The following is a 25,826-nucleotide window of genomic DNA, read 5'->3' as shown; positions in this document are numbered from 1 at the left end:
GTGTGTGTGTGTGTGTGTGTGTGTGTGAGAGAGAGAGAGAGAGAGAGAGAGAGAGAGAGAGAGAGAGAGAGAGAGAGAGAATGAGAGAATAAAAGGTGCTTGGTGGGCAGAATGAAGGGATAGGCACAACCTAAAGAAGCATGGGAGGGGCTGGGCTGTCACCCACTCTTCCCTTTCTTAGAGTTCCAGGAAGTTACATTCATCCATTCATTAATAAAAACAACAACTTATTGAACACCTACTCTACAAAGTCAACTGCTCTAGACCCTGGGAATATAACGACCCTGGATTCTCAAGGAGCTCAGAGTGAGGCAGATGATAGAAAAGTTAGCAGAGAAGTACCTGAAGACCATATAAGAGGGTGATTGAAGAGAGAGAATGTGTGATGTGTGCTATAAACTGGTTGGTGGGAGATGTCTGAGGGCTGTCTGAATGATGGAGAGGAGCCAACTACCCTAAGAGCTGGAGAGGATTTTCAGGTACAGGGTGTAGATAAAAAGGACAAAGCCAGCAGGCTCTTTGGCTCTCTAGCCTCAGTTGCCACCACCACCTCTAGAGCCCCAGTGCTCGCCCTCTGATCACACTGCCCCCTGCCTTCTCAGCCCCACCTCCATCCCCTGGGTTGGTCTCCCCTCTCCTCGGCTCCTGTGGCCCTCATCTTTTCTCGACCGCAGCACTAATCGCCCCGTATTAGATGTGCTTTTTGACATATGTGCCTTCCTCCCTGTCACCAGGGAGCTCAGTCTAAAATCCAGATCTGACTGAGTACACCCAGCTCAGAAACATTCCTCACTGCCTATGGGACAAAGCACAAACTCCTCGGCATATGTGTGGCCCATAAGCCCTGACCATCCTTCTCACCTCATCTCCTGGCCCCAGACATTCATTACACTCGACTTTCCATGTGATAGTTTTAAAACATCCTCTTCTCTTCAGAGATGTAGCTTAATTCCCTTACTTCGAGGCTGGACCTGGTGACTCCCTTCTAACAGATTATGACTGAAAGATAGTGTGTGACTTCTGAGACCCGGTACTAACAGGCACTGCAGCTTCTTCCTCACTTGCTCTTAGATCACTTGTTCTAGGGAAAACCAGCTACTGGGTCACAAGGACACTCAAGAGGTCCACACGGTGAGAAATTCAGGCCTCCAACCAATGGCAAAGAACTGAGGCCTCCCACCAACAGCCATGTGGGTTAGCCACCTTGGAAGTAGCTCCTCCAGCTCCAGCTGAGTCTTCAGAGAAGGCAATCCTGGCCAATATCTTAATTGAAACTTCACGAGAGCTTCTGAACCAGAATCACCTAGCTAAGCTGCTCCTGAATTCCTGACCCACGAAAACTATGAGACAATAAACATTTGTTGTTTTAAGCTGCCAAGTTTTGGGGTAATTTGTTACAGAGTAATTAATAATGAAGACGTTCCAACTGTGTCAACTGCTCTTTTTGATGCTTCTGGGCCTTTGCACATGCTATTGTCTTTGCCTGTGATGCTTCTCACACTCTGAACTTTCCACGAAGTTCCTCATCATCCTTCAGGGTCCGACAAAAATATCATCTCATTAAATCACTCCTTAACACCATCTCCCCCCTACTTCCCTGTCTGCCCTAGAGTTGGCCCTTACCCTGTGACTTGCCGGCCCTGCATATGGCTCTAATATGGCCCTTCCTACTCTCCATTGTCCCTGATGGCTCAGAGGCCTATCAAGCGCCCCACCACCACCACCCACCACCACACATACTTGCCCTTGTGGGCAGCAGAGGGCCAGACACCCAGAAAACTTCAGTGAAGGCTGTCAACTGGCTGGAGAGCCACTGCTTAGGGTTTCATTCCCGTAGGATGACTGTAAAAACGAAGTATTTTGCAACAAATATCTAAACTCAGAAGCCTCCATTCTTTCCTCCAAAGTATGGGCAAGCATGAGGACTCATTGATTAGAAGTACCACCTTACTCCATCCCAAAAGCTGGACAAGAAGAGCCCACATACCTGGATCAGAGCGAGCACCTTGTCCTGTACAATGGTGGGAGGACTATTCTTGGGAGAGATGATTTTGACCAGAACACTGTCAATGAAATCTCGGTTGGCCACCAGGACGTGGAAGCGATGGCCACAGTTCTTCACACATGTCTCTAGGACCTGATGTGGGAGGAAAGGAAAGAGGTCACTACTGTGGGAGGCAGAGGAGCCAGCAGGAACCGAGGAAGGCAGCTGAATTTCCACCACCACCATCCCTCTTTCCTCCTTCCAGATCATTTTTTCTGATGATGATCTCATTTAGAGCTAAATCTAAATGGCACAGGCATCCTCACACTCTAATTCAGTTGTTCCTGGGGAATATGGGCAGTCCCTTGCTGACTGAAGTCTCCAGTCTCTGCACAATAATCAGGCAATTAGTTGGTAATTGAGGCACTGGTTTTGCATGAGAAGGATGCTGGTGTTTCAATGAGATCAAAATGACTGAGTGGTCCCTGAAAATTAGCATTTTAACTCCTCTCTGTGCTACCAAATGTGAGACATTAGCCAATGGGACACAGGCTCTGTCACAAGAAAAGGCTGCTGTGACAGCCTGAATTACTCAATGAATTATTGGCCCTTGTATGTGAGGAAGCAAGCAAACACATACATACACACACATCACACACATCACACATCATACATCACACACCCCACACAACCCTGCTTCTGCAACTAAAATTGACAATGACAAAGAAATTTCCACGTTTAATAAGTAATTTGTTGGCCTCAGCTGCCTGTTGACCTTTAAACCCTGCTCATTCTGGAAAAATTAGTTACACAGGCCTTTGCCATTCAGAAAAGCATGCCGTGTGTGGATTCTGACCAGATGGCCAGTGTGGGCTTGAATCTCGGCTCCACCACTTTATCCCTGAATGGCTTAGGACCAGTCTGTCTGAGCCTCAGCCTCCTCGTCTGTAAAGCAGGCACAGGAACACTCCCTTGCATGACGGTAGTAGGGATGAGAATGTCTGAAGCCCCTAGCAAGTGCCCTGCATAGGTGAGGGGCCAGTAAATTAGAACTACAATAACATAATTACTGTTAATAAGGCTGTGGTACACACACACCCAAGTAAAGGTGTAGCTTCTCAGTCTCCGCAGGACCAGGGAGAGTCCCCTGGAATTCAGAGGTATTAACTGAAGGTCTCTCCAGTCTTGAACACAGCTTTCTGAATTTCTTAGCTCTCTATAAACCAACTCATACGGTTATCTGGCCATTCCCATGCCAGCATCCCCCAATGCCACAGTCAACTAGTGGGAAATGCCTCCTTGGAAGTACATAACCAGCAGAAGGAGACATTTCTGACTGATTCAGTTATTCTCATTTGCCCAAACTGACCACTGGTTACCTTATGCAGTCATTCCACAGGGCTGGGTTCATACAATAAGGCATCACCTTGACAAAACATGGCCATAAAGAAAGGTCCATAACTTTAACATTAACTGAATGCAGACTACATGTGAGGCACCGTGAGGGATTCTTGCACACTATATATAATTTCATTCAATTCTTACAACTAATTCTCTTTAAATAGGTATTATTATCATATTTCCTTACAGTTAAGAGGCTTAGAAAGGTGAAGAAACTGGTCTAGGTAAAAGCTGCTGGACAGTGCCAGACTCAGGATGGGTTGACCAGCCCTCTCTGGAGCCCTCATTTCTTCACCCACAGTGAGGCCATGGGGCCATCCCTCCCTCACAGCTTTCTTCTAAGAGACAATAGACAAAATATGCTAGATTTCTTGTTTCCTCATTTGGTCCTTGAAATAGCCCTGTAAGGTGGGTATCATCCCATTGTAGAGATGAGGAAGCTGAGGCTTGGAGATGTCAGTTAAGTTCACTTGAGGAGGCCAAAGCTAGAAGTTGTCCTGAGTCTGGCAGCTCCACACCAGTCATAACTGTTCCTTTCCCATTGCTGCCTGCTCCGTGGGAGATTTTGGGTTCCGCTCGGCCTGCCAAGGAAAACACTGAAGCTCAGCATCCTTGCTGAGGTTGTCCTCAGCCGCGGGGGCATTCTCTTTTTCAGACTCTGCTCATGCTGGACTCCAGGTGACTATGAGGCAACCGGCATTCTCTCTCATAGTGGGAGCTGCCTAGATGAATGACAGGGGTTCTTCCTGCCTTTAAGGAATTCATAATCATCCTTCTTTTTAGGATCCTCTAAAACCCGCCTCTTAACTTTACCTATGCAGGCAATGGGCTGCTGGGGCCAAGGTAGGTGGCAGGAAAAGTGTTTTATTTCATGATGAGCAAGAAGAAAGGAAAGATAAGAAGCTGGGGAAGAGCAAGGGTGGTGAGAAAGAACATGGGAAAAGAGGACCAGGAAGCCTGAGGTGGCAGGGTGGCTAAAGCTCTGCCTCCACGCTCAGGGCACCAGTGGGCCAGGATGTACTCTTCACCTTTAGGAAGCACGTCCTTGCATTTTCCTGTGCAGCAGACTTTAAAGTAAGACACTTTGGGGCTCAGATACACAGACTTGGAAATGTCCTGGACAGAGGTTGGGTGTGCTACAGAGCAGCCCCAAAGCCTCACAGAAAAGGAGATTCAGGAGGTCCTCCCTGACTGGCAAGGGGCATTCAGCCTAAGGAGGCCCAGCGACCCACTTTAAGCCACTCTACCAAAAAGGCCCTTGGAATATCTGCCCTATGGGTTATAGGACATGAAACACACAGTGGCAATTTTCTAGCTGCAGCCAAAGCTCACAGAGTAAGCAAAAGGTGCCCCTAAGCAAACAGAAACAGATGTTTTAGTCCATACGCTAAGGCCCGAGCAGTGAGCCCCTCAGGGCTCCTATTTTGAATAAATAGTAACAATTTTGATGTGTACAGGTATGAAGTGAGGAAAGGCCCACAATGAGCAGGACTGAGAACGACTAACAGAGTAAGTGAAGACAAAGACAGAGAAACCATAAAAGCAGATATGAGACCATGCAACATGCACCAGGCTGAGGCCTTTGGTGGAGGTACTAGAGATCTGCACATTTCATAATTCTCCCAGCAGCACTGGTGGATTTGCAGGGAAGACCTGACCACTAAAATTAAAATTAAATTAAATACTTAGGAATAAATTTAATCAAAGATATGGAAGATCTGTACACTGAAAATTATAAGACATTGATGAGAGAATTAAAGATACAAATAAATGGAAAGATATCTTGTGTTCATGGATTGGAAGAATTAATATTGTTAAAATGTCCATACTTCCCAAAACCATCTAAAGATTTCACAGAAATAGAAAAGCAATCCTAAAATTTGTATGGAACTACAAAGACCCTGAATAGCCAAAGCAATCCTGAGAAAGAAGAATAAAGCTGGAGGCATCAATTGCCTGATTTCAAACTATATCGCAAAGTTATAGTAATCAAAACAGTGTGGTACTGGCATAAAAATAGATACATAGACCAATGGAACAGAATCAAGGGTCCAGAAATAATCTCACGCCTATATGGTCAACTAATATTTGACAAGGGAGCCAAGAAGACTCAATGGGGAAAAGGATCTTCAATGAATGGTGCTGGGAAAACTGGATATCAATATGCAGAAGAATAAAATCATACCCCTATCTTACCACTAATAAAAATTAGCTCAAAATGGACTAAAGGCTTAAATATAAGATCCAAAACTATAAAACTATTAAAAGAACATAGAGGAATAGCTCCTTGACATTGATCTCAGCAAAGATTTTTTGGATATGATACCAAAAGCAAAGGCAACAAAAACGAAAATAAACAAGTAGAATTACATCAAACTGAAAAGCTTCTGTGCAACAGGAAAAACAATTGGGAAAATTGCAAAGGCAACCCACAGAATGGGAGAAAATGTTTGCAAACTATCTGATGAGGAGTTAATATACAATATACATAAGGAACCTATACAGACCAATAACAAAAAACAAACAAACAATTCTATTTTAAAATGAGCAAAAGACAGCTGAAACTTACCGGATTTCATTAATGAATGTCGCCATAAAAAAATTAATTACTTAATTAATTAAAAAATGGGCAAAAGAGTTAAATAGAAATTTTTCCAAAGATACATAAATGGCCAACAAGTACATGAAAAGATGCTAGACTTGACTAATCATAAGGGAAATGCAATTCAAAATCACAATGAGATATCATCTAACACTTGAAAGAATGGCTATTATCGAAAAGACAAGAGACAAGAAATGTTCACCAGGAAGTGGAGAAAAGGGAACCCTTATGCACTCTTGGTGAGAATGTAAATTGGTGCAGCCACTATGGAAAACAGTACGGAGATTCCTCAAAAAATTAAAAATAGAACTACCATATGATCCAGAGATTCTACTCCTGGGTATTAATTTGAAGAAAACGAAAAAACTAACTCGAAAAGATACATGCACCTCCATGTTCACTGCAGCATCATTCACAATAGTCAAGACATGGAAACAACATAAGTGTCCATTTATGGATGAATGGATAAAGAAAATATGGTATATACTACATACAACAAAATATTATTCAGCCATAAAAAGGATGGAAATCCTGTTTTCCCCAACAACATGGGTGAACCTTGAGGTCATTATGCTAAGTAAAATAAGTCAGATAGAGAATGACATATACTGTCTGTTCTTGCTTATATGCTGAATCTAAAAAAAAACAAAAAACACCTGAACTCATAGAAAAAGAGAGTAGAATGGTGCTACCAGGGGCCAGGAGGTAGGGGAAAAAGAGAGATGTTGGTCCAAGGGTACAAACTCCCAGCTATAATATGAGTAAGTCCTGGGGATCTAATGCATAGCATGGTGACTACAATTAATAATACTATTTGAAAGTTGTTAGGAAAGTAGACCTTAAATGCTATCACCACACACACACACACACACAAGGTAATGATGTGAGCAGATGAAGGTGTTAATCAATACTGCGGTAATCATTGTGCAATATACATGTATATCAAATTATCACACTGTATACCTTAAACTTATATGTGTTATATGTCAGGAGAAAATAATAATACTAAATGAGACTTGACTATCAGGAAAGGTTAAACAAGGCTCATCGTGCTCTGCTGTAGGGAGTTAAGGCAGAGACCACTTTAGAAAGGAAGTTAAGGTAGAGACCACTTTAGAAAGATTTCCATCTAATACGGTTACCATGAAAGTAGGCATGTAAAGGGATATGTCTTAGATACCAGGAAAATGTCCTGACATGTTAGAGTTCATTCCCTGGTGATTTTAATTACTTAAAACAATTCATTTCAGTAGGCTCTGGGTGCTCTGGGTTTAGTGAATACAGTGGCTCAAATTCTGAGGAAAAAAAAGCTTTCAATTCCCTATTTCTCAACTAGTCTTTTTCTCCTTTAATATTCAAATCCCAATTCCCTGGCAGAGTGAACTCTCCTTAATAAGTCTTGGGTTTTCACTTGAGAAAAAATTCCAAACAGTTTCTGTTTTAAGAGGAAACATGTTATAGCAGTTTTAGATAAATAGCAAACTATTCGAACCTACAGAGAAGCCCAGTGCTGACCTGTTAGAGTTTCCATTATAAGAATTTGCTATGGCCTGATTTTGCCACATCTGAAAATTTTAACTTTCAAGACAAAAATAACACCTGAAGTTGTTCCTTTTAATTTTCTGACATTTAAGGAAAGGGGAAAATCTAGTCTGTCCCTTCCTAAAAGGAGTCACTTGACTGACTTTTTCAAGAACCTCCCAGCGATAATCAGTTTTTATTCCACAATCCACAGCTGAGTACCTCACTAGCTATAAAGTCTAGGCAAACCCCTAGACCTCTCTGAGCCTCAGTTTTTCTATCCTTCTGAGGGGAATGATGAAACCTATTTTGGAAAGTTATTGCAAACATTTGCATTAACATCTGAAAAGCTCAGCAGAGGTCAGGTACTTGGTGGAAGTTAGCATTTTATAGAGGAAAATGACACCTAAAGAAACAGCTAGGCTAGCAGGGGTTCCCAGTATGGTCCTTAGCCTGTTAGCAACTAGGCCACACAGCAGGAGGTGAGCTGCTCCCCAAGCTTCAGCTCCACCTCAGATCATCAGGCATTAGATTCTCATAGGAGCACCAGTCCCTGGTGCCAAAAAGGTTGGGGACTGCTAGAGGTCTGACACGAGTTGTCCAAAGGAGACCCACACCCAGGCCTCTGGCTTCTCTGCTCTGGGGCTCTGTACCAGTCAGTGCTGCCCCATGTCTTATATTCTGCTGGTATACACTAGATTGAAGCTCATGCCCCACTTCAGAGGAGGTAGGAAAACCCAAGGGGACTATGGGAAGGCTCCCCTGGACTCCAATGGCACATTCACCAAGCCATCCAATGGCACACACCAGGGGCTGTGCTAAGTGGGCAGAAGGAAGGCCCTGTGAGTGGGGCCTGGTCAGGAATATGGATTTTCCCAGATGCCTTCCCGCCCCTAAGAGAGCAGTACTCACTGTTAATGCCAGCATCACTTCTCTGTAGTTCCGGTTCCCGTTGAGCCGCTTCTTCAGGGCTCGAATGGCATCTTTTGGCCTGGAGAAAAGAACATATTAATATCCTTGCAAATTACACTTTAGGGCACTGTCCTACAGATTCACTCCCATTTGTGTGAACTAGCATATATACAAGGTTATTTGCTGCAGCATGTTCATAAATGTAAAAGGTTAGAAATAAATTAAATGTCCATCAATATGAAATAGGTTAAATTAAATCGTGTTTATCCACACAATGGAATACTGTACAGCTGCAAAAAAGAATGCATTAACATGGAGCAAAATTAAAGACATGGAAATAGAGTCATCCGAAGAGCAGTGCATAAGGTAAGACACTATTCGAATTATAAAAAGACAAATACATACATGGTGCACATGGCAGCATTGGTTAGAGAATCTCTGGAAGGAACTACAAGAAGCTGGTAACTTTGGCTGCCCCTTAGGAGAGCTGAGTGACAGAGAGGAGGGGGAGGTTTTTCACTGGATTATCTATTTGCAGCCTTTTTGAATTTCTGTATCATATGCAGGTATTATTTATCCAAAACAATAACTAACCTACTGGTGCATGGGTACACTGAAAAAACCACAGAGAGGAAGGAAGGGAGAATGGCCAGGTCCTTGCTTAGGCCTGGATATTTAGTTCCTACCCATTTCCATGGAATTCCTTTTTCCCTGAGAAAAATTAAATCTCCTCAAAACTCAAGGAATTGTGTGCTTTTAGGTAATGGTTCTGATGTGAATTCCCAGAGAGAATCTCATAGTATAGGCAGCCACTGGGTTACAAAGGGGCCTTGTTCAAAAGCTTGCTCATCAGCTGATTATTTGGAACTTGGAACACATAAACTTAAATCACTGTTTAGAGCTGGGTTAGGGTCCCCAGCCAGCCCTCTAAGAGTACCTATTAGGTGCAGTCTTTGTGTCTAACATGTTATCTAAGAGCCGTCTCTGGCATGAAGCTCCTGCCCCTTGATGTCCCATCACTTGCATTCTACCATTCTGGCTGCAGGCCTGCCTTTTGCTCTCACAAGTAGGCGCCAGCCTTCTACAGATTGACATGTCAACATACCTGGGTCTTTCCAAAGTTGAAAGTCGGTAAGTCAGGGACCTCCTATTCCTACAACTCTGAAATATTTATCATCTATTTACCAAATGAAAAAGTCCTTTCAAATGTGTATGAGGAAGTTGAGGGGGGGGGTGGGGTGAAAGCTCTGCTAATCAGCCCAGTTTAGACAGAAACACAGCAGTAAGGCAAGGCTTCTAGAAGAAATTTAAAAATACCTGAGACCTATTTCCCATTCCCAACTTGAAACATGGAATTCTTGGCTCTTGAGTCCAAGGACTAATGGGATGAGGCTCTCTGGGGAATGAGTCCCTGCCAAGTGTGTTTGCAGTATGGCTGCAGTTTCCAAACAGGAATGCTGATTTCTGCAAATATGGGACTTGACAAGCTCTTGGCTTTAAGGATTGTTTGTGGACTTGAGCTGATGAAGGTCAGCGGCTGCTGGCCAGTAGCATGGATTGATTTCCTCTCTCTGAAGAGCTCTGCCAAGCCTCAGTTAGCCCTGACCCACAGCTGCCATCCCTCTCAATCTAGTCTCATTCCTCTCCCCTTGAACTTTCATGGCGCAGAAAAATGGGGACGACCTCCAAGGGCTGCAATCACTTATAGCTCACAGAGCATAGCACACTCAGAGCTCTCCTGGTGTGGGGGTGATGGCGGTAGAGGGAAATCAGAGAGTCAGCAGGCTCCTGGGTTGGAGTTAAAATGAAAATTCATCCTCGGGAAGTACCGACTGGGAGTGACTGGGTGAGCACAAAAGCAAGTATTTATCTCTCTCCCTGGGGGAGAAGCTGCAGAGAGGAGGATCAAAAGCATGTCAGAGAAATTGCAAAGTTTCAAGAAGCAGCAGCAGATTACACAGCATGGAGCTGGAAACAAGAAGAAAGGAGAGAAGGAAGAATCGAGTCATGACGGAGCAGGAAAAACTGAGGGAAGGACACATTTGAGGTGCCCTAAACCCTGATAGCTTTCAGAGAGGAGGTCAGGCCCCTTAGGGCAGCCACCAGGGCCTCAGATCTGGCCTCTGGGCCATCCTCAGCCTCCCCAAACTCACCTCAGACCCCAGACTCATACATAAGACCCTTTCTTTTCAGTAATACTGAACTCATCTTGTCCTTCAGCTCCAGAACTCCCACTTCTGAGATTCTCCTCCTTATTCCTCCGTGGAGGACATGGCTGCTCTGCTGACCCGGAACCCCTCCTCCCCCCTTTTTTTCGCCCCTCAGCTATTACCTCTCTCTATTTCATTTATGCAGTGGTTACTCCTCTGTGCCCTCTCCAGTTTAGAGGCTGGGGCACAGACAAAGCTTCAGTGAGCTGGAAAAGGCCCAGAAATGGTCATGAACACAACCCAAGTCAGTGGATCCACATCAGAGCCTCCCATCAGAACTGGAGAGCACTTACCAAATCTATGTGCCTGTGCCCTAATTAGGTAGGACTGGGTGAGGCCTGGTAAACACTCCTGGGTAGGCTACTCAGCCAGACATTCCTGCCTAGTGACCAATGATCCAGGACACAAGGGACTGCCACACAAAGCCTCAGGCTGGAGGTGACCTTGGCCCTGAACATTAGGGAAAGCCCAGGGAGGGGCCTGTGTGGCACCCAGCCAGACCCAGCCTTCCAGAGGAAGAGCTTTAAATAAATCAAAGAAGTACAGGCAGAAGAACTTCAGTAGATGGAGCTAGGTGCACCTAGGCTTGTACCCTGCATCTGCCCTTCCTAGCTGTGGTGTGAGATGTTTGGCAAGTGACCAAACTACTCTGGGCCTCAGTTTCTTCAACATTAATATAAATTGTCCCTACCTCATAGGGCTATTGGGGGTGCGGGGGTTGCTGCATGAGCTGGTGTAATCCAGGGCTCAGGATGGGGGCCTGCCTGGCACATGGCAAGTACTCAGAGAATGGCAGACAGAGTAAGGGCAGTGAACACATAAGATAGATACTATTGGTACCTCTATCTGTTAATGAGGAAACTAAGACACAGCGAGATTAAGTAATTTACACAGGGTTACACAGTAAGTGAATAGAAGACCTAGGATTCCAGCCCAAGCTGGTGGCTCCAGGTTCTATGCCCCTAATTCCATTACACTCCCCTTTCTGTTTCATGCCCCTCCAGCCTGGGTGTCTACCTGCCTCCCCTGCCTTCTATCCCCTCTCTTGGCTGATGGAAGACTCCACTTGGGTGCTACCTCCTCCAAGAAGCCTTTGCTGTTGACGGCTCCAAGGCCAATCAACTGCTATTGCTCTAGTCTCTCTCTTGTTAGTTCTATAAACTTCTCTCCCAGAGCACTTGTCGCACTGTGTTACAATCATGGTCACATGCTTGCATTCCTCCTAGGGACTTCATTCATTTATTCACTTATATAACAAATGTTTGTCTAGAGCCAATTATATCCATATTATGCTAGGTGCTAGGGATAAAATGGTGAGTAAAACAGAATTTCTGTCCTCATGGAGTGCAGTCTAGGGGAGTTGGGGGTGAGACAGATACTCTAATAAACATCACACAAATATATAAGTTTAAACTGTGATGAGTATAACACAGAGTATTATGAAATCACATAATGGGGTCGGGGGTGGGGAGAGTAACTTGTCCAAATCAGGAGGGAGGAGTATCAGAGAAATGAGGTTCAAACTGAGATGCAGTGAATGATAGAATTAGTCAGTGAAAAGGAGAGGTGAGCGGGGAACAGAGGGAACACCAGGCCCAGAGCCCTGAAGCAGGATGAAAGTGGAGGGTACCAACCGTTAGCCAGACTTATGCGGAAAGATTTTGGCAGTCACCTCACAGCACAGACAAGGACAGGAAATCTCTGGGTAGCACTAAGGGGCTGTCACTGAAAAATGCAAGAACAAGAGTATGGGCCATTTCAGGAGGAAAGCGTGTTGAGTATTGTAAAAAGCAGCTGACCTGGCTCCCAGACCTTGGAAGGAGGCCTCGTTCTCTTTGGAATGAGCAGGTCCCACTCCCACACATGTGTATGTATGTATGTCTCTCACATTTGCGGAGAATTGCAAACTGGGTACAGGGATGTGGAAGGTTCAAGAAACTGAAAGATCAGTGGGGCTAAAGGGTGAGGACAAGGGGAAAGGATCCAAAATGGAGCAGTAGAGGGCTAGGTTATCCTGCAGGGTCCAAGAAGGATTTTCACCCTGAGAAAAGGCTAATTAGCAAGGGAGTAACATGAGTTCTGAGAGTTTAAGAGACCCTCTGCCTGCAGAGGGATGGGGGCAAAGGTAAATGGACCGCCTCGGGGTACAGACCAACTCTAGAAAATGATGCAGGAAAAATGCTCTTTATAACCTGACCTGAAGCACCTTTCCAGCCTCTGTTCCAGGACCTCCCCCCCAACTTCTTCCTTGCACACCCAGACCAACTGTACCCCCACCGCGCTGCCCTTTTTATGCCACCCATAGCTACACAGAACACTTCTCCTCTTCCTTCCATCCTTGAGGCTCAGCCCAAAGCCTGACCCTCCAGAAGGCATCCCCACTGCTTCTCCCTCTGAGTCTGAAGCAACTGGCACACGTCTCAGCCACAGCTCATCTGGTTCTGCCCAATGAGTGCCTCAAGAGTGGCCATGGCACACTCACCAGCTAGGCCTTCATCCGGGGTCAATAAATGTGGCTGAGCAACTGGATAAATGAATGAATGAGTGGTGTCTGAGGGGGACATGAATAAGGAGCCCAGCTGGGTCTGCAGGAAGATGACCCAGTGATTATGGCATTAGAAATGTGGAGTTCCCGCTAATTCTGTGATTGTCATCTGTGTGCCAGACACCAAGCTAATCACCTACACTGATATTGCAGAAATATCAAGGCCATCTTTCATGGAAGACTCCCAAACACACATCTCTAGCACAGGCCACTGCCCCAAACTCCAGACCCCTTTGTGTCATTACCCTATCAGTATTACCTGCCGGAGGCTTCACTGGCAGCTCAATCTAAAGGATTTTAGCTGAATTGCTGATCTCTGCACCCCTAGCCTGCTCAATCCCTTATTCTTGACTCTTCACTCATACACACGTTGGCAAATTTCATTAGTTCCTCTTCTAAATATATTCAGAATCTGGCCACTTCTCACTCCCTCCTCTATCATCCTAGTCAAAGCCATCACCATCTCAGACCAGGATTATTCTAATAACCTCCTAACTGGTTTCCCTGTTTCTGCCCTTGGCCCACCCCTCGCCTGGCTATTCTGAATATGGTAGCCATTTTAAAGAGTGATCTCTTTAAAATGAACGTAAGACCATGCCCCTTCTCTGCTCAGATCCTTCCAGGGATTCCCGTCACTGTGGTGCTCGTGTTATCTGTATCCCCGACATCTTTGACCTCACCTCCTGGTACCCTCTTCCTCACTCACTCTGCTCTGGCCCCATAGCCTCCTTGCTATTTTTTAAACACCTAAGACATCCTCTGTCCAAAGACTTTGTGCTTGCCGTTTGCTCTGTTGGAAAGTTCTTCCCTGGTATAATCCTTACACCTCACCCCCTTATCTCCTTCACGTCTTTGTTCTATGTCACCTTGTGAGGCCTTCCTTGATTACACCATTTAAAAATGGCTAATTCCCAGCCTCTTCCTCCCAGCTTCATTTCCCTCCACAGTCTTGTCACCAATACAGTCTTGTGTTCTAGTTTTGTTGCTGATAGGTTGCCTCCCCACTCTGGCTGGTTGGCTCCCCAGGGAGAGGAAGTCTATCTATCTTGTTCACTGCTGTGTCCTCAGGACTTAAACTAGGGCCTGGCACAAGGTCATCACTTAGAACATATCTGTTTAATGAAAGCAGGGCCTAACTGAAGGGGCTGGTCCCCAGTTTATAGATGACAAAGCTGTGACAGTGTCACGATGTAAGCTTAAGGCTGCCTCAGTCAAGGGTGTTCTCACAGCTCACAGCTCTGGAGATGGTTTAAGATGGCATGGTGACAGTAAATTCCATTTTTATAATGTGGACAGGAGGCCAAATACAAACTACCTTGGAAGAAGTATAACTAGAATGTTGTAATGTAGAAGAGGAGGATCTATCATGCAAATCAACAAGAACAGATCCAGCAGCAAAAGGATAGGTGAGGGGCAGCCTGTGGGTTAAGTTCATCCACGCTAGAAACACTCAGCTGCTCTATACCTCACGCTTATTTTCTCACTCTCTTCCCCCCTCTGTGGACACTGCAGGCTCTCTCTGACTGCTGGGGCTCTAGTCAAGCAAAGGAGGGAAGAGACAGACTCACATCTGCAAAGGGGAGGCAGTGGTTGAGAAGGAAGGGTGAGACCAATGACCACAGGGGACCAAGTAACCAAGCAACTTCATTTTTACTTGTCATTAAAAGCAGGTTATTAAAAGAGGTCATCACTGCTCTAACTTAGCGCTGCCACTGGGGAAGTAGGGGCAGATTAGATGGAAAGAGAAAAAAATAATTAAGAGTGTCAGTGTATTAAATGCCAAGGCAAACAGACTAAAAACAAAACTAAAAGTATAACATCGATACCCTTAAGCCCCAACAGGCTCTGAGTGACACCCAGAAGCTGACAAGCTTCAAAGGAGGGGATGGAGAGAACACACATACCCTTCCTCCGTCTCATTGATGATGTCACAGATCTCCATGTTCAACGTCCAGTCCTCGCTTTGCAGGGAGCCATCTGTTGCCTTTTCTGTAAAGTTAAGAAACAAAACTGGTTTACATTTCTCCTGGAACAAAGGGGTCCTGGCAGGAAACAGGAAGTGACCAGAACTACCACATTCTCCTCCCTAGCAGATGGGCTAAGCCAACGAAGGAGTTCTGGAGGTGCTGCTTTCACAAGAGAACACCCAGCAAGAGATCTGGGCCTAAAGATCAACGTCATAACACTGTCTGTCCTTCATTTAGCAAACTCCAGACTGAAAGGCTTATGATAGGTCTAAGCTATTAAAGATCACCCCAAACAGATTCTGGAGCCAAACTATCTCGGTTTGAATATAGGCTCTACCACATAATAGCTATTTGACCTTGGGTAAATTACTTAACTTCAATGTACCCAATTTTCTTATTTGTAAACTAGTTAAAACAACGGTACCCAACGATACCTATAATTCAGTGGGTTTATATATGTAAAGCCCTTGGAACAGAGCCTGGCACACAGTCAGTACTATTAGGTATTTGCCATTCTAATTATTAAAAATTTACTTCAGTAGTTAAAAACTACATCTCAGATAAGGGAGAGGTAGAGGGACCATCATTTTTTAAGTCACGGCTGGGTATGGTGTTGGGAGCTTCATATACAATATTTTATTTCATCTACAAAATGACTTCCTGACCACTCAGTAGGAAAGGACAGTCTTTTCAACAAATGGTGCTGGGAAAACTGGATATCCACATGAAAAAGAATGAAATTAGACTCTTAGCATATACCACAGACAAAAATTAACTCGAAATGGATAAAAGATTAAACCTATAAGCTAAAACTCTTAGAAGAAAACGTAAAAGAAAAGCTTCATAACACTGGATTTGGTAATGGATTTCATGGATATGACACTGAATGCATAGGCAACAAAAGAAAAAAATAGATAAATTGGACTACATAAAAATAAAAAACTTTCTGTGCATCAAAGGACACAATCAATAGGGTAAAAAGGCAACCTATAGAATGAGGGAAAATATTTGCAAATCACATATCTGATAAGAAGTTAATATCCAGCATATATAAAGAACTCTTATAACTCAACAATAAAAAAAACAACCCAATTAAAAAATGAGAAGAGGACCAGAACAGATATTTCTCCAAAGAAGATATACAAATGGCCAACAAGCATATGAAAAAAAATGCTCAATATCACTAAAGATTAGGGAAATGCAAATCAAAACCACACATTAAGATACTACCTTACACCCATCAGGATGGCTGCTATCAAAAAAACAGAATGTAACAAGTGCTGGCGAGAATGTGGAGAAATTAGAACCCCTGTATGCTGTTGGTGGGAACATAAAATGATGTAGCTGCTATGGAAAGTAGTATGGCAGTTCCTCAAAATTTTAAAAAGAATTACCATAAGATTTGGCAACTCCACTTCTGGGTATATACCCAAAAGCATTGAAAGCAAGGTCTCAAAGAGATATTTGTATACCCATATTCATAGCAGCATTATTCACAAAAGCCAAAAGGTGGAAGCAACCAAAGTGTCCATCAATGAATGAAGAGATAAAAAAATGTGTTATATACACACAATGGAATATTATTCAGTCTTAAAAAGGAAGAAATTCTGATACATGCTACAACATGAATGAACCCGGAGGATATTTTGCCAAGTGAAATTAGCTAAACAGAAAAAGACAAACACTGTATGATTCCACTTATATGAGGTACCTAGAACAGTCAAATTCATAGAGATACAAAGTAGAATGGTGGTTGCTGGGGGAGAGCAGAATGGGTGTTGTTGTTTAATGGGTACAGAGTTTCAGTTTTACAAGATGAAAAAATTCTGGAGGCTGGTTACACAGCAATGTGAATTACTTAACACTTAAAAATCATTAAGATGGTAACTTTTATGATTTTAACACAATTTATAATTTTTTTTTAATTAAAAAAAAAGGGCCTCCTAAGGTTGACATTATTTCTTCCCGCATTTAAAAAGAAAGAAATGAGGTTCTGGAAGGTTGGGTACTTGGCCAGGATCACATAATTGAATTGGTGGTACGGACATTCAATTTCAGGTCTCTCTGGAGCCTAGGCATTTGCCCGATACTGCCCCAGCTGCTAGCAAAGGCAGAGTTTGGATTTGAAGTTGCTATCTTAGATGAATTCTAAACCTGCCCTATCCTAACTATACAATTCATGAGAGGGCTACTCACACTGATACTCAAATAATAAAACAGATGATCTCTGTACATGCTGCAAGTGTCCTTGTTTTACTGGATGTAGCTATGGAGAAGTGACACTTGTTTTTTACATAACATACTAGAACTCACACACTCAAAGGTTGTACTTACAAGCAGTGACAACATACTCCAACAATATAGCTACTGCTCATGCAACAGCCTTCAGCTTGCATTAAAAAGCCTCATTGTTTTAATTTTTACCAAAAAATACATATCCCCAAGTTTCACTCTTTATTCATCACCTTGGCACCCAAAGACTCTTTAACTCATAGAAGCAAACCCACCCACAAATGGTGATCTGCCTCAGACGAATGCCATGCATGCAGTGGACTGGGCAGGGCACTGGGAAGGCTCCAAGATCTGTGGAACCTTAACCCAAGTCTACAGATGGTGCCAGTCTGGCAGGGACAGAAGCAGTATTTGATGTCTACTTACAAGAGGAGTTAAGTGCATGTGCGGTGAGAGAGAGAAAGGATAAGAAGCCACATCAGAGACAGGCCCCAGAGACACCGTTCCCTTCCCCCACCCACTGTATGCATGTGAAAGAGAGGCCACATCACAAAGCCAGTAAATAGCACTGCTGGGCTTATAGGGTAAATGAGAGCCATGGGGGGTGACGGGGGTGGGGGCAGACAGGGTAGGAAGGGTAAATGTAGGAGTAGGCACCCAGGAAGAATAGCTCGAAGCACCAGTCTAGCCTAGAGAAAAAAAGAGGCTACAGGAAGGCAGACAGGGGAGGCAGGGGACAGTATCTAGCAATAGGCAACAGTGTGCTGCCTTCCCCTGAGGGCTTCGTCCAGAGGCAGGTGAGGCCCCAACTGTCTGGGAGGCTGCAGCAAGGTTCCTGAGCAGGTAGGTGTGTAGATGAAATGATCTGTGCCTCCAGTCCCCTCCTCTACTTGCCACAATGTCTCTGAACAGCCCTTTCCCGCTTCAAGGTGTCCACATCCAGATGAGGTGACTCACTTCTAGCGTCACACACAGCAGGGGAGTATCTGCGATCACAAATTCAGCAGTCTCCTCAGGAGGAGGCCAATCCTAATAAAGCAGCTCTGCCTGCAGGACTTTGGCTTGCTACCCTTCTAAGCCAGCAAGGGGAGAGGCCAGCTGGCCAAAAGGGCCATCCTGCATTTATCTGTCCCAGTCACAGCTGAAGCTGCAGCATAGACTCTCAATGGAAAGAAAGTACTGAGATTGCATTTTGGTAGGTGCCGCGTCCTCTTTCTACCCTACTGCGTGACAAGATCCGGAGATGGGGACAGAGGCTTCAAGGAATGCATCGTCAAGAATGAGGACGTGGCATGTGTTTAGGAATAATTGGTTTCTTAGAAACGATCCTATTAATAGGGGGAATTTGGGTAGCACAAATTCTAGTAAGTGTAAACGCTGTACAAATGGATTTCCTCAAAATTGGCTCTGAGGAAAACATAGTAAATTCCCCACGTATGGAATCAGCTCTAGTCACCCTGATGTGTCCGGAATGCATAAACCCTTTATTTGAACAATTATTAAGGGAAATTTCTTTTGACGCGTCTCTTAAAGATGTTATGAATAAATTATAACAAACTGAATTACTAGAACCAGCTTATACTCCTGTTCCCACGCAGTTAGTAGAAAAATTAGTAAAGGATAAGAAATTTACTTATAAGCCTGTGCCTACTATGGAAGGGCCTCCTTTTGTGGCCTACTGGATAAATGGAAAACTCTGGTATCCACCTAGCGGGGCTAATAGTATGAAAAGATTACCTGATCCTCCTTTGTCTTATACAGGAGTTCATAATGAAGATAGCATATGTATGGTGAATAAAGATGGAATTCATGTGCCTTATAGTAGTTTAAGTTTTATAGAAAGGCTGGCTAGGTCAGGACCTCCTTAGTGCTTAAAAAACAAAGGAACAGAAACTTAGCTTACAAAAGCAGCTTTGTAAAACTGATTTTTATAAATATTTTCCTCAATACTGCACCAAGGAAACTTTTGAACAGCTATGAGAAAGGTTCAGCTTGAACTTTAGATATAGCATAAATCAAATAGCATTTAAAAGATTTCTTCAGGCAGAAAGAAGAACAATGTCTGCCCACAAGCCAATGCTTGCTGTTATGAATACATCTATCTATCACCTTTACTTAAATCAAACTGTATCTTACGTAATAGATATAAGAATTAAAAGTTTAGATTGTTCCTTCAGGTAGTTCTGTTCTAATGATTGAGAGAAAAATGTACTAGTTAATCATGAACATTAATAATAATATACTCTATAAGATTTTCTGCTTCGCCTAACCACAGAAATTTAACTCCCTGCTACCTTAACTACAAAGTATAATCAAATGCCAAAATAAAAAGTATAAAAGTTGTACTCAAATCACAATAAAACAGAACAGTGTCACACCGCCTCTGAGTTGTGTAGTCGACTGTCTCCCGCGCCGACGCCTTGCCCACCTTCGGGGCCCCCTGGATCCTGTCGTGGCTGGACCGCGGCAGGTAGGGCCACAAGGGACACTGTCTTGGGAGGCTTAATAGAGGAAATATTAAATCAATGAAACCTCATTTCTAAGTTCAGTTTAGCAGCAGAATCCATTAACCTTATATTCACCCTCTCCCTTCCTCTAAGAATACCAGGAAGAGGTTCAAAGGCATGATAACTTATCTCCGGGTCAGCGCATTCTATTCAATTATTGGGATTCTGAGTTTTCAAGCTACAAGATATATACTTGTTTTGATTATAAAGAACCAACCCCAAAAGAATGCTTCTTTCCTTTCATTCTTCTGGAAATGCCACACAAACACAACTGTGGATATTTGGCTCTGCTAAAACAGATGAGGGAAGTAAGACCGACGAAGGAGTTCAAACCAGTTCTTATTTTTCTCTCCTCATAAAACAATTCCCAGCAATGGGAACAAAGTTGTATCTGATTGCTCCTGGAACTGCAGCCACTCAGTAAGGGCTCCCTCACTTGGTCCTGTCCCCCGGCCAGAGGAAACAAACTTTAATCTCATTTCTTTGGTCATGTAATTGTCAAAACCTAAAATAAATCCTGGTGCAACAGCAGAAACACAATATTCCAGGGAGCAATGAGGCAAGTCGTTCCTACCAACCAGCTCTTGGGATGGATAAAGATTAAAACACCAGTGACCCTGGTTGCAAAGGGCTGAACTCTCAGAGGTCTTGGTGATATGCTGTTGGTCAGGGGTAGAACAGGAATGGGCAGGGCTGAGCAGAGCTCGGCAGAGCAGGGCTGCAAAGGGCTGGGTAGGGCTGAGCAGGGTAGAGCAAAGCTGGGCAGAGGGAGACACGATTCCCATTAAACATTCAGTGCAAGAGAGTATGTCATCTTGATGCTGTTGCCATGACATTTTCTCCACTTAGAATAGTTGCCTCCAGCCTGGTGTAGGATGAGGGCCAGGATGCCCTGAAGCCTCATCCCTGACGGTAGTGATAGTGCTCTCTCCGGTATGGTTTTTCTGCACCCCCTCCCCTCGCCTGCTCCCAGTCTGAAATCCTAGGCAGTCCTGATGGGAGGAGCTTTACAACCCCATGGCTTGGTTTCTTGGCTGCTGCTTTTTACACTTTGATGTTAAATATAGTGACTTCAGAAGCAGCCAGCACCAGAAGGCAAAAGAGGGCTGATTTTAGCATTTTGCATTCAGTAACATCCCTTTCGTGAGAATGGAGACAAGGTAGCCAAATTATCTACCTCTCCAGCCATCAAAGCTGTGGGTAGGAGCCCAGAGGTGCTGGCACAAAGCAATGGCATTCAGGGTTACTTTGTGCCAGATGTGGAGAAAAAAGAAAAAAGGGTTTAGATGGGCAGGAAGCTCATCTGATATCACGCGCCAATAATGTGAGATGAACCTTCTGGATTACTATATGCTAGTGAGGCAGGTTCTCATCTATCCATCAGGTGGAAAGAAAAATCAACCCCAACATTCTACACAAAACCATTATTGCCTATTGCTTCAGATTCCTAACATGCTTCAAGACTGTTAATTGCAGCTGCTTCTCTTCCACTGTGGAGACAAGAGAATGAATTCCAAATACACATCCCTACTTTATAGGATGTCCTTTCCTATGACAGCAGTCCCTACTCCTCCCTCACTCCTCTTAAAGGGAAGAAAACAGGCCCAGAAGAAGGTACACAAAACACAATCTGACCAGCCTACAGAGTAGTGAGGCAGCTTTCCCTGTAACTTTAAGGTGAAATAAAACCCCATGGTCCCCATGACATTTACTCATGGGTCTGAGGTGAGATGTGCCATGCATTATCCCTGGAGCTGAAGAGAGTGAGATGGTTAAGACCCTGACTTAAGAGGTCAGTATAACTGGAGAGGCAGATAGGCAGTTGGTCATGATACAGTCTAGCCTGATCTAGTAGAGAGGAGAACAATGGCTTTGATACCTGTGCCCTGGTGCCGAGTAGCTGGGAGGAAATTAATGGCAACTCCCACACACACATTGTGACATGCCTCTGTAAGCAGAGCACACAGGACAACAGGAGAAGCCAGAATGAACCAGCCAGAGACTGTGTGAAGTTCCAGAGAAATCTACTAAGCTTCTGCCCCTCACTCCCAGCTGGAGAGTATTGGAGGAAGGCATGATATAGAGCAGTGGTTCTCAACCTTGACTGCAGGTTAGAATCACCAGAAAGCCTTTAAAAAATATCCTTCCCTGGATCCCACCTCATACCTTCCAATCAGAACCTCTGGGGCACAAAGCCCAGGTACTGACAGGCTCTACAAGCTCCCCAGGTGGTTTAACGTGCAGCAGGGACTGAGAACCCTAACTTAGGGGAAGGAATGCCCACACAGTCATCCAAAAGACACAAATGAACTACATGGCTACCAAGTGCTGGACACTGGGGACAGAGTAGAAGGCAAGACAGACCTAGTTCCAGCCCTCAAGGAGCTCACGGCCAAGAGGAGGATAGGGAGATCAAATGACCCTGGTTCTAGTTCTGGCTCTGCCACTGACAATCCCAAGCTCTTGAATTATTTATCCCCTTTTCTTCTTGGGCCGTAGGTTTCCTGTCAAATGAGGTAACAGCCCGAACAATGTCTAATACCAACCTGTCCCCCCATACTCATACTTCCCCACTATACTCTGATAGAATGTTGGCCTATGTATACTTTTTTTTTTGTGTGTGGTTCTGTGGTAAAATATACATAAAATTTACCATTTTAAGGTAAGCGTCCAACTTCATTCTTTTGCATGTGGATATGCAGCTTTCCCAGAACCATTTGTTGAAAAGACTATCCTTTTCTGCTTGAATGGTCTTGGCATCCTTCTTAAAAATCAATTGACCATATACAGGAGAGATTGTTTCCAAGCTCTTTATTCCATTCCATTAGTTTATATGTCTGTCCTTATGCCAATACCACACTATTTTGATTACTGTAAGTTTTGAAATCAGGAAGTGTGAGTCCTCCAACTTTGTCCTTTTTCAAGGTTGTTTTGGCTATTTGGAGTCTCTTGAGATTCCATGTGAATTTTAGAATGGCTTTTGCTATTTCTGCAAAAAAACGTTGGTGGGACTTGGATTGGGATTGCATTGAATCTATAAATCACTGTGAGTAGTATTGTCATCTTAAAAATAATAAGCCTTCCAATCCATAAATATGGGATGTCTTTCCATTTATTTAAGTCTTCTTTAATTTTTTTCAGCAATGTGTTGTAGCTTTCGGTATGTAAGACTTTTACCTCCTTGGTTAATTCCTAGGGATTTTATTCTTTTAGATGCTATTGGAATTGTTTTCTTAATTTCCTTTTTGGATTGTTCATTGTTAGTTTATACAAACACAGCTGATTTTTGAGTGTTGATTTTGTATCTTGCAATTTTGCTGGATTTATTAGTTCTAACAGTTTTTTTCCCCCCACACAATGTTTAGGGTTTTCTACATATAAGGTCATGTCACCAACAAACAAAGATAATTTTACTCCTTCCTTTCCCATTTGGATGCCATTTCTTTCTTTTTCCTCCTTAATTGCTCTGGCTAGAACTTCCAATACCGTGTTGAATAGAAGTGATGAAAGTAGGTATCCCTAGGTTTACATATACTTTTACAAAACCTCATCATACACTGTGAAAGTAAACAAAGCTGAAGAAAAGATGTATCTGAGTCCTTATTCTACAGAAAAATAGGTTATCTGATGGAAGGTGAAAGCGGGAACCGTGTCAAGATCTGGAAGACTCTGCAGGCCAAGGGGCCTGTCTCTCTGTTTCTAGACCTGAGGAAATAACCTCAGACTTCTTTCTGGTTGGAAAGCCTTCACTCCAGCCTACCTGCCCATGCTTAGTTCCAATCCTATCTCTTCTCCAGAGCCTCCTTTGATACCATCCCTAAGTGATGCCTTCTGATAGGCATCGGCACCTGAAAGTACAGTCCATGCAAGGACTAAGCTTGTTCTGAGAGGTTCTTCCAACCTTTTTGGCTTAATGAGCCATGAGTATATTCCATATCTAAACTTGAAGCTGCATGAAGGCAGGACATCTTCATTTCCTCAGAAGTGCCCAACCTTATGCTGACAAGAGCCCTTTTAGAAGTGAAATGATGAGTGTAAGCCCTCTGAAGCCCCTGGGTAACAGGCATTGGGCAGTCTGGTGAGATCAGAAACGGGTTCCTAGTTGTCTCTGCATTTTCCTTTTGGACTCAGAAGCAGGAGAAATGGGCATCACAGTGGAAAGTATGAGCAAGGGGGTTTGAACTCAGACTTTGGTTGGTCCTAGTTCTGCCAATTATTGTATGACCCCAGGCCAGTAACTTGACCTCTCTAAGCCTTTCTGTCATCTGTAAAATGCACTAATAATAGCACTTTTCTTACACACAGTTGTGAGAGTAAATTCAATAACACACATAAAGCACTTGACAAAGCCACTAACACAGAGTAACATTGCTTCACAGGCCATAATCATCACTATTAGTTTTATTATTACTACAGCTTTTCTGAAAAGGGTTCTGCCAGCACTCCCCTCAGCTCCCGCCTTAAGCATTCCTGTGTCACCACTGCCACCTACAGGTAAATAGCCACCCATGAGCTATGCCCAGCAGATTCAATGCCCTCGGATCTTGCAAATATCTCCAGCTTTTCTGATTTCTGGGTTTCTGAGCCAGAGAGCTCCATGCTCAGAAGAAGCACAGGGGCTTCCATTCTGGAATGAAGCCCCCAAAGGAGTTGGCCTACCTGCAAGATGAAGAAACAGCCACAGCACAATTTCTTGAGGAATATAAATGTCAAAAAGCCAACATCTCAGAGACCATCTAGTAAGAAGATTCCCCATAAGTTACTCAAAACAGATGTCACATTTCCTGGACCTCTGGAAATAAGGCGTGTGGGGGGAGAAGGGAACAACATAGTGTTGCTGCTCACTCTCCACTGGCAGCTTCTTGACCTCCCCTCTTTTTAATTTTCTATTTTCTTTAAAGACCAACAAACTCACAAAATCACTACTTAACTTATTCTCTGGTCTGGAGCACTCAGTTCCACAGGGCAGTTCTGTGTGAGCCACAATTCCACCCAGCCAAATTAGGACACCACATCCTCCCACTCCCCAAACAAAGAAGCCCTTCAGGACAGCCAAACAACAGAGAAAAATAGAAGCTTGTTAGCCGCACAGGCCCGAGGCTGCTGATCCAAGTCCTTTTTTAACTGGAATTCCCTTGAGGGGAATCCACGAATTTAAAATGCATTTGGGGTGTGTTCTCTACAAGCAGAGCCACTTGTTTGATGTATTCCCATTTTTGTACTTCATGGAATATTTTATGTGTGGAGTAAATAAGTATGTGAGAGAGGAGTTGGGGAGAGACACAGATTTAGGGCTGGGATGACAATGGGCACCTGGAGGAGGAGGGGCCCCTGCATGAGCCAGGCCCAGGCCAGAAGAATGGTGCCAGTGGGTTGTCCCAACCCAGCGGTTGCTCTCTAACAGCCAGGTAGGTGGGCCAGTTGACTGGGAAGATAAAAGGTCCCCTGGGAGCTCATGCTCAGGTTAGAGCTGCATTAAAGCAAAGTGGTTATGCTGCCAATTTTCTTCTTTCCCCAGAGTGCCTCTTTGGAGGCTGTTCACCTTGCTCATGTGCACTCTGAGAGAAGAGATGAGGTGTGTCTACAAATTTAACTGTGCACTGCCCTAGCACCAGCCCTTGTTCTAGCAGCTCCTGATTACAGAGACATACATACTCAGAGGAGACTTGAATGCCAGTGCTTGGGGTGGGGAAACAGGAAAGGCCATCCAAAGGCTTCTCAGTTCAGTTTAAAACTTTAACTGAGACGCCGCCCCTGCCAGGCATTGTGCTAGGGTGGAACAGAAAAATAAGCAAAACGGAGCTCTGCCCTTAAGGAGGTCCCAGGCAGGAGAACTGCAAACAAGCAGCTAGTACACAATGTGATGAGTGTTATAGTAGGAGGGTACGGTAAAAAAAAAAAAAAAAAAAAAAAAACACAAGGGCACACAAATAAGAGAGGAAGAG

The 25,826-nt window shown here is 44.0% G+C and overlaps 1 protein-coding gene across 8 annotated transcripts in view; it reads right to left on the bottom strand.

Moving 5' to 3' along the window:
* Positions 1-25,826, bottom strand: part of TOM1L2 (target of myb1 like 2 membrane trafficking protein) — a 127,760-nt gene that overhangs the window by 44,433 nt on the left and 57,501 nt on the right. For all 8 annotated transcript variants that reach the window (XR_439120.3, XM_025044366.1, XM_006908449.3 and 5 more), the window contains exons 2-4: positions 15,080-15,164; positions 8,421-8,499; positions 1,988-2,137 (exon numbers count right to left, since the gene is read on the bottom strand). Coding sequence is in view for 7 of the 8 variants with exons in the window: in XM_025044366.1 (XP_024900134.1) it covers positions 1,988-2,137; positions 8,421-8,499; positions 15,080-15,164 (314 nt within the window). In the remaining variant the exon portion in view is untranslated. The remainder of the gene's footprint in view (positions 1-1,987; positions 2,138-8,420; positions 8,500-15,079; positions 15,165-25,826) is intronic.

The sequence above is a fragment of the Pteropus alecto genome, unplaced genomic scaffold, assembly GCF_000325575.1.
Source record: "Pteropus alecto unplaced genomic scaffold, ASM32557v1 scaffold52, whole genome shotgun sequence".
Classification (NCBI taxonomy): domain Eukaryota; kingdom Metazoa; phylum Chordata; class Mammalia; order Chiroptera; family Pteropodidae; genus Pteropus; species Pteropus alecto.
This window is presented reverse-complemented; position numbering and strand designations above follow the sequence as displayed.